Source organism: Oncorhynchus nerka, linkage group LG15 (genome assembly GCF_034236695.1).
Source record: "Oncorhynchus nerka isolate Pitt River linkage group LG15, Oner_Uvic_2.0, whole genome shotgun sequence".
Taxonomy (NCBI): Eukaryota; Metazoa; Chordata; class Actinopteri; order Salmoniformes; family Salmonidae; genus Oncorhynchus; species Oncorhynchus nerka.
The window spans coordinates 20,059,011-20,069,010 of NC_088410.1; the positions used below are offsets into that span (position 1 = coordinate 20,059,011).

Consider the following 10,000-nt stretch of genomic DNA (forward strand, 5'->3'; position numbering starts at 1 on the left):
GGATGTTTAGTATAGCTAAACCGTCATGGGTAGTGTTCCACTACAATAATCTCAACCAATTAGGAGACGCCATTTTGTAAATAATACTTCCAGTCAGTTTATTTGTCCGGGTTTAATATGGTCAGTTTCAATACATAGTTTGATTTATATGGGCCTTAGCAAGTGTGTGTGTGGTGTGTGTGTGTGTGTGTGTGCGTCCATGTGTGTGTGTGTGTGGTGTGTGGTGTGTGGTGTGTGGTGTGTGCGTCCATGTGTGTGTGTGTGTGTGTGTGTGTGTGTGTGTGTGTGTGTGCGTCCATGTGTGTGTGTGTGTGTGTGTGTGTGTGTGTGTGTGTGTGTGTGTGTGGTGTGTGCGTCCATGTTAGTGTGTGTGTGTGTGTGTGTGTGTGTGTGTGTGCGTCCATGTGTGTGTGTGTGTGTGTGTGTGTGTGTGTGTGTGTGTGTGTGTGTGTTAAGGGAAACGGATGTTTAGTATAAAGCAGATCTAAGGTCAACCTCCCTGATGTTCAGGATTTGGGGCAGGAGGGGCTGATCACAGATCTGTGGTTAACAGCAGCTTCTACCCAGGAGCAGTGAGGGGCTGATCACAGATCTGTGGTTAACAGCAGCTTCTACCCAGGAGCAGTGAGGGGCTGACCATGTGACCATGCGACCATGTGACCATGCGACCATGTGACCATGTGGCCATGTGACCATGTGACCATGTGACCATGTGACCATGTGACCATGCGACCATGTGGCCATGTGACCATGTGACCATGCGACCATGTGACCATGCGACCATGTGACCATGTGACCATGTGTGTGTGACACCCCTACAACCCTTACCCTGTCCCAGCTGGGCCTTGTTGAGAGCCTCCTTGGCCGATCCGAACCCCAGCTCCCTGCAGACCACACTGGCTGCCTTCAGGTCCCACAGGTGGTCCGACACGGTCCCCCACTTCCCCTCTCTCAGTACCTCCACCCTGCCCTCCCCCAGCCTGGGGCCTGCTTTCAGACGCACCCCCAGCTAGAGGAGGAGAGAGGGGAGGGGGAAGGGGAGAGGAGTGAGAGAGGGGTAGGAGGGGGGAGAGAAGGGTGAGGTAAAAGTGTGAGTCATAAGAATTGCCCAAGGGATGATTTGTCAATAATAGCTGTGCAGGTGAAGATAAGAGAGGTTTTCATTCAGAGGAAAGCCTGAACGCGGAGTCCTTTATTATTTAGAATAAACGTGAGACCCAACTACCAGAACAGGTTTCTTACTCGTCGTCTCTCCACCCTCTCTTCCCTGTCCTCCCTCTCTTCCCTGTCCTCCCTCTCTTCCCTGTCCCCCCTCTCCTCCCTGTCCTCCCTCTCTTCCCTGTCCTCCCTCTCTTCCCTGTCCTCCCTCTCTTCCCTCTCCACCCTCTCTTCCCTGTCCTCCCTCTCTTCCCTGTCCTCCCTCTCCTCCCTGTCCTCCCTCTCTTCCCTGTCCCCCCTCTCCTCCCTGTCCTCCCTCTCTTCCCTGTCCTCCCTCTCCTCCCTGTCCACCCTCTCTTCCCTGTCCTCCCTCTCCTCCCTGTCCACCCTCTCTTCCCTGTCCTCCCTCTCCTCCCTGTCCACCCTCTCTTCCCTGTCCTCCCTCTCCTCCCTGTCCTCCCTCTCCTCCCTGTCCTCCCTCTCTTCCCTGTCCTCCCTCTCCTCCCTGTCCCCCTCTCCTCCCTGTCCCCCTCTCTTCCCTGTCCCCCTCTCCTCCCTGCCCCCCTCCTCCCTGTCCCCCTCTCTTCCCTGTCCCCCTCTCCTCCCTGTCCCCCTCTCTTCCCTGCCACCCCCTCTGATTCCTGTCCACCCTCTCTTTCCTGTCCCCCCTCTCCTCCCTGTCCCCCCTCTCCTTCTCTTCTTTCTCTCCCTTTCTCTCTTCTCTCTCGCCCACTCTCCCTCCCTCTCTCCCTCCTTACCTGGACGTCGGGGGGAGCGGGCGGTCTCCCCGAGGAGAGGCGTGTGAACTGGTGTCCAGGTACACAGCGCACCACGGCGTACATGCCCCCCTGACAGGTGACCTGGTTCCTGGGGAGGGAGAGCTGGGAGTGGCACTGGGAGAGGACAGGCTCCGTACCCAAACACTTGACCTGCTCTACCCAGTAACCCTTCTTACTGGACAGACCTGCTAGTCTGGAGGGGAGAGTGGGAGGAGGGAGAGAGAAGGGGAGGGGAGAGAGGGTGAGGGGAGGGGAGGGGAGGGGAGGGGAAGGGAGAGGAGAGGAGAGGAGAGGAGAGGAGGGGAAGAAGGGAGAGAGAATGGGAGGGGAAGGGAGAGGAGAGGAGAGGAGGGGAGAGGAGAGGAGGAGAGGGGAAGAAGGGAGAGAGAATGGGAGGGGAAGGGAGAGGAGAGGAGAGGAGAGGAGGAGAGGGGAGAGGAGAGGGGAGAGGAGAGGAGAGGAGAGGAGAGGAGAGGGGAGGGAGAGGAGAGGAGGGGAAGAAGGGAGAGAGAGAGAAGGGGAGGGGAGAGAGGGGAGGGGAGGACAGGGGAAGAAGGGAGAGAGAGAGAAGGGGAGGGGAGAGAGGGGAGGACAGGGGAAGAAGGGAGAGAGAGAGAAGGGGAGGGGAGAGAGGGGAGGACAGGGGAGGACAGGGGAAGAAGGGAGAGAGAGAGAAGGGGAGGGGAGAGAGGGGAGGGGAGGACAGGGGAAGAAGGGAGAGAGAGAGAAGGGGAGGGAGAGAGGGGAGGACAGGGGAGGACAGGGGAAGAAGGGAGAGAGAGAGAAGGGGAGGGGAGAGAGGGGAGGACAGGGATAGAAGGGAGAGAGAAGGGGAGGCGAGAGAGGGAGGGGAGAGGAGAGGAGGGGGAGAAGTGAGAGAGAGAGAAGGGGAGGGGAAGAAGGGAGAGAGAGAGAAGGGGAGGGGAGAGAGGGAAGGGGAAGAAGGGAGAGAGAGAGAAGGGGAGGGGAAGAAGGGAGAGAGAAATATTAATCATCACCACTATGACAAATGAAAGACAGGCAGAGAACAAACAATAAAAATAAAAACCAAACAAGCAGATATGTACCTTGTAGAGGGATCTGCCAACTTGGCGTCCCATAGTTTCCTGAAAGAAACAGAAGAGTATTACTACCAGCCCTCCTCTACAGACAGAATACTGGTTAATACCTCTACCAGCCCTTCTCTATAGACAGAATACTGGTTAATACCTCTACCAGCCCTTCTCTATAGACAGAATACTGGTTAATACCTCTACCAGCCCTTCTCTATAGACAGAATACTGGTTAATACCTCTACCAGCCCTTCTCTATAGACAGAATACTGGTTAATACCTCTACCAGCCCTTCTCTATAGACAGAATACTGGTTAATACCTCTACCAGCCCTCCTCTATAGACAGAATACTGGTTAATACCTCTACCAGTCCTCCTCTATAGACAGAATACTGGTTAATACCTCTACCAGCCCTTCTCTATAGACAGAATACTGGTTAATACCTCTACCAGTCCTCTATAGACAGAATACTGGTTAATACCTCTACCAGCCCTCCTCTACAGACAGAATACTGGTTAATACCTCTACCAGCCCTTCTCTATAGACAGAATACTGGTTAATACCTCTACCAGCCCTTCTCTATAGACAGAATACTGGTTAATACCATCTACCAGTCCTCCTCTATAGACAGAATACTGGTTAATACCTCTACCAGCCCTTCTCTATAGACAGAATACTGGTTAATACCTCTACCAGCCCTTCTCTATAGACAGAATACTGGTTAATACCCTCTACCAGTCCTCCTCTACAGACAGAATACTGGTTAATACCCTCTACCAGTCCTCCTCTATAGACAGAATACTGGTTAATACCTCTACCAGCCCTTCTCTATAGACAGAATACTGGTTAATACCTCTACCAGCCCTTCTCTATAGACAGAATACTGGTTAATACCCTCTACCAGTCCTCCTCTACAGACAGAATACTGGTTAATACCTCTACCAGCCCTTCTCTATAGACAGAATACTGGTTAATACCTCTACCAGCCCTTCTCTATAGACAGAATACTGGTTAATACCCTCTACCAGTCCTCCTCTATAGACAGAATACTGGTTAATACCTCTACCAGTCCTCCTCTATAGACAGAATACTGGTTAATACCTCTACCAGCCCTACTCTACAGACAGAATACTGGTTAATACCTCTACCAGCCCTCCTCTACAGACAGAATACTGGTTAATACCTCTACCAGCCCTCTATAGACAGAATACTGGTTAATACCTCTACCAGTCCTCCTCTATAGACAGAATACTGGTTAATACCTCTACCAGCCCTTCTCTATAGACAGAATACTGGTTAATACCCTCTACCAGTCCTCCTCTATAGACAGAATACTGGTTAATACCTCTACCAGTCCTCCTCTATAGACAGAATACTGGTTAATACCTCTACCAGCCCTACTCTACAGACAGAATACTGGTTAATACCTCTACCAGCCCTCCTCTACAGACAGAATACTGGTTAATACCTCTACCAGCCCTCTATAGACAGAATACTGGTTAATACCTCTACCAGTCCTCCTCTATAGACAGAATACTGGTTAATACCTCTATCAGCCCTCCTCTACAGACGGAATACTGGTTAATACCTCTACCAGCCCTCCTCTATAGACAGAATACTGGTTAATACCTCTACCAGCCCTCCTCTATAGACAGAATACTGGTTAATACCTCTACCAGCCCTCCTCTATAGACAGAATACTGGTTAATACCTCTACCAGTCCTCCTCTATAGACAGAATACTGGTTAATACCTCTACCAGCCCTCCTCTATAGACAGAATACTGGTTAATACCTCTACCAGTCCTCCTCTACAGACAGAATACTGGTTAATACCTCTACCAGTCCTCTATAGACAGAATACTGGTTAATACCTCTACCAGCCCTCCTCTACAGACAGAATACTGGTTAATACCTCTAACAGCCCTCTATAGACAGAATACTGGTTAATACCCTCTACCAGTCCTCCTCTATAGACAGAATACTGGTTAATACCTCTACCAGCCCTCCTCTACAGACAGAATACTGGTTAATACCTCTACCAGCCCTTCTCTATAGACAGAATACTGGTTAATACCTCTACCAGCCCTTCTCTATAGACAGAATACTGGTTAATACCCTCTACCAGTCCTCCTCTATAGACAGAATACTGGTTAATACCTCTACCAGCCCTTCTCTATAGACAGAATACTGGTTAATACCTCTACCAGCCCTTCTCTATAGACAGAATACTGGTTAATACCCTCTACCAGTCCTCCTCTACAGACAGAATACTGGTTAATACCTCTACCAGCCCTTCTCTACAGACAGAATACTGGTTAATACCTCTATCAGCCCTCTATAGACAGAATACTGGTTAATACCCTCTACCAGTCCTCCTCTATAGACAGAATACTGGTTAATACCTCTACCAGTCCTCCTCTATAGACAGAATACTGGTTAATACCTCTACCAGCCCTCCTCTATAGACAGAATACTGGTTAATACCTCTACCAACCCTCCTCTATAGACAGAATACTGGTTAATACCTCTACCAGTCCTCCTCTACGGACAGAATACTGGTTAATACCTCTACCAGTCCTATATAGACAGAATACTGGTTAATACCTCTACCAGCCCTCCTCTACAGACAGAATACTGGTTAATACCTCTATCAGCCCTCTATAGACAGAATACTGGTTAATACCCTCTACCAGTCCTCCTCTATAGACAGAATACTGGTTAATACCTCTACCAGTCCTCCTCTATAGACAGAATACTGGTTAATACCTCTACCAGCCCTCCTCTATAGACAGAATACTGGTTAATACCTCTACCAGCCCTCCTCTATAGACAGAATACTGGTTAATACCTCTACCAGTCCTCCTCTATAGACAGAATACTGGTTAATACCTCTACCAGCAATCTATAGACAGAATACTGGTTAATACCTCTACCAGTCCTCCTCTATAGACAGAATACTGGTTAATACCTCTACCAGCCCTCCTCTATAGACAGAATACTGGTTAATACCTCTACCAGCCCTCCTCTATAGACAGAATACTGGTTAATACCTCTACCAGCCCTCCTCCATAGACAGAATACTGGTTAATACCTCTACCAGTCCTCCTCTACAGACAGATTACTGGTTAATACCTCTACCAGCCCTCTATAGACAGAATACTGGTTAATACCTCTACCAGTCCTCCTCTACAGACAGAATACTGGTTAATACCTCTACCAGCCCTCTATAGACAGAATACTGGTTAATACCTCTACCAGCCCTCCTCTATAGACAGAATACTGGTTAATACCTCTACCAGCCCTACTCTACAGACAGAATACTGGTTAATACCTCTACCAGCCCTCCTCTACAGACAGAATACTGGTTAATACCTCTACCAGTCCTCCTCTACAGACAGAATACTGGCTAATACCTCTACCAGCCCTCCTCTATAGACAGAATACTGGTTAATACCTCTACCAGCCCTCCTCTATAGACAGAATACTGGTTAATACCTCTACCAGCCCTCCTCTATAGACAGAATACTGGTTAATACCTCTACCAGCCCTCCTCTATAGACAGAATACTGGTTAATACCTCTACCAGCCCTCCTCTACAGACAGAATACTGGTTAATACCTCTACCAGCCCTCCTCTACAGACAGATTACTGGTTAATACCTCTACCAGCACTCTATAGACAGAATACTGGTTAATACCTCTACCAGCCCTCCTCTACAGACAGAATACTGGTTAATACCTCTACCAGCCCTCCTCTACAGACAGAATACTGGTTAATACCTCTACCAGCACTCTATAGACAGAATACTGGTTAATACCTCTACCAGCCCTCCTCCATAGACAGAATACTGGTTAATACCTCTACCAGTCCTCCTCTACAGACAGATTACTGGTTAATACCTCTACCAGCCCTCTATAGACAGAATACTGGTTAATACCTCTACCAGTCCTCCTCTACAGACAGAATACTGGCTAATACCTCTACCAGCCCTCCTCTATAGACAGAATACTGGTTAATACCTCTACCAGCCCTCTATAGACAGAATACTGGTTAATACCTCTACCAGTCCTCCTCTATAGACAGAATACTGGTTAATACCTCTACCAGCCCTCCTCTATAGACAGAATACTGGTTAATACCTCTACCAGCCCTCCTCTATAGACAGAATACTGGTTAATACCTCTACCAGTCCTCCTCTATAGACAGAATACTGGTTAATACCTCTACCAGCAATCTATAGACAGAATACTGGTTAATACCTCTACCAGTCCTCCTCTATAGACAGAATACTGGTTAATACCTCTACCAGCCCTCCTCTATAGACAGAATACTGGTTAATACCTCTACCAGCCCTCCTCTATAGACAGAATACTGGTTAATACCTCTACCAGCCCTCCTCCATAGACAGAATACTGGTTAATACCTCTACCAGTCCTCCTCTACAGACAGATTACTGGTTAATACCTCTACCAGCCCTCTATAGACAGAATACTGGTTAATACCTCTACCAGTCCTCCTCTACAGACAGAATACTGGTTAATACCTCTACCAGCCCTCTATAGACAGAATACTGGTTAATACCTCTACCAGCCCTCCTCTATAGACAGAATACTGGTTAATACCTCTACCAGCCCTACTCTACAGACAGAATACGGGTTAATACCTCTACCAGCCCTCCTCTACAGTTAATACCTCTACCAGCCCTCTATAGACAGAATACTGGTTAATACCTCTACCAGCCCTCTATAGACAGAATACTGGTTAATACCTCTACCAGCCCTCCTCTATAGACAGAATACTGGTTAATACCTCTACCAGCCCTACTCTACAGACAGAATACTGGTTAATACCTCTACCAGTCCTCCTCTACAGACAGAATACTGGCTAATACCTCTACCAGCCCTCCTCTATAGACAGAATACTGGTTAATACCTCTACCAGCCCTCCTCTATAGACAGAATACTGGTTAATACCTCTACCAGCCCTCCTCTATAGACAGAATACTGGTTAATACCTCTACCAGCCCTCCTCTATAGACAGAATACTGGTTAATACCTCTACCAGCCCTCCTCTACAGACAGAATACTGGTTAATACCTCTACCAGCCCTCCTCTACAGACAGATTACTGGTTAATACCTCTACCAGCACTCTATAGACAGAATACTGGTTAATACCTCTACCAGCCCTCCTCTACAGACAGAATACTGGTTAATACCTCTACCAGCCCTCCTCTACAGACAGAATACTGGTTAATACCTCTACCAGCACTCTATAGACAGAATACTGGTTAATACCTCTACCAGCCCTCCTCTATAGACAGAATACTGGTTAATACCTCTACCAGCCCTCCTCTATAGACAGAATACTGGTTAATACCTCTACCAGCCCTCCTCTATAGACATAATACTGGTTAATACCTCTATCAGCCCTCCTCTACAGACGGAATACTGGTTAATACCTCTACCAGCCCTCCTCTATAGACAGAATACTGGTTACTACCTCTACCAGCCCTCCTCTATAGACAGAATACTGGTTAATACCTCTACCAGCCCTCCTCTATAGACAGAATACTGGTTAATACCTCTACCAGTCCTCCTCTATAGACAGATTACTGGTTAATACCTCTACCAACCCTCATCTATAGACAGAATACTGGTTAATACCTCTACCAGTCCTCCTCTACAGACAGAATACTGGTTAATACCTCTACCAGTCCTCTATAGACAGAATACTGGTTAATACCTCTACCAGCCCTCCCCTACAGACAGAATACTGGTTAATACCTCTACCAGCCCTCCTCTATAGACAGAATACTGGTTAATACCTCTACCAGCCCTCCTCTATAGACAGAATACTGGTTAATACCTCTACCAGCCCTCCTCTATAGACAGAATACTGGTTAATACCTCTACCAGCCCTCCTCTATAGACAGAATACTGGTTAATACCTCTACCAGTCCTCCTCTACAGACAGAATACTGGTTAATACCTCTACCAGTCCTCCTCTACAGACAGAATACTGGCTAATACCTCTACCAGCCCTCCTCTATAGACAGAATACTGGTTAATACCTCTACCAGCCCTCCTCTACAGACAGAGTACTGGTTAATACCTCTACCAGCCCTCCTCTATAGAGAGAATACTGGTTAATACCTCTACCAGCCCTCTACAGACAGAATACTGGTTAATACCTCTACCAGCCCTCCTCTATAGACAGAATACTGGTTAATACCTCTACCAGCCCTCCTCTATAGACAGAATACTGGTTAATACCTCTACCAGTCCTCCTCTATAGACAGAATACTGGTTAATACCTCTACCAGCCCTCCTCTATAGACAGAATACTGGTTAATACCTCTACCAGTCCTCCTCTACAGACAGAATACTGGTTAATACCTCTACCAGCCCTCCTCTACAGACAGAATACTGGTTAATACCTCTACCAGTCCTCCTCTATAGACAGAATACTAGTTAATACCTCTACCAGTCCTCCTCTATAGACAGAATACTGGTTAATACCTCTACCAGTCCTCCTCTATAGAGAGAATACTGGTTAATACCTCTCCCAGCCCTCTATAGACAGAATACTGGTTAATACCTCTACCAGCCCTCCTCTATAGACAGAATACTGGTTAATACCTCTACCAGCCCTCCTCTATAGACAGAATATTGGTTAATACCTCTACCAGTCCTCTATAGACAGAATACTGGTTAATACCTCTACCAGTCCTCCTCTACAGACAGAATACTGGTTAATACCTCTCCCAGCCCTCCTCTACTGTTTCTACAATCAGGGGTGCCTTGACCTAGTGTCCCCCACCCTCCCTCCCTCCCTCCCTCCCTCCCTCCCTCCCTCTCTCTCTCTGTCAGGTTAAGTTGAAATGTAAATAAAACCGTCTGTTCTCATAGAGAACAGGCCGGGGAGACCTAGTGCTTCTGTGGTTACCCACAATGCCCTAGTGAGGGATCTGAATGTTCCTATTGTAAAGCCAGGTCAACACACACATAC

At 47.8% G+C, this 10,000-nt stretch overlaps 1 protein-coding gene across 1 annotated transcript in view; it reads right to left on the reverse strand.

Annotated features, from left to right (window-relative positions):
* The window catches only part of LOC115127801 (lysyl oxidase homolog 4-like), a 52,461-nt gene that overhangs the window by 27,295 nt on the left and 15,166 nt on the right, over nucleotides 1-10,000 (reverse strand). Inside the window, exons 5-7 of the mRNA XM_065001234.1 lie at nucleotides 3,005-3,043; nucleotides 1,917-2,130; nucleotides 829-1,009 (exon numbers count right to left, since the gene is read on the reverse strand). Of these exons, the coding sequence (XP_064857306.1) occupies nucleotides 829-1,009; nucleotides 1,917-2,130; nucleotides 3,005-3,043 (434 nt within the window). The remainder of the gene's footprint in view (nucleotides 1-828; nucleotides 1,010-1,916; nucleotides 2,131-3,004; nucleotides 3,044-10,000) is intronic.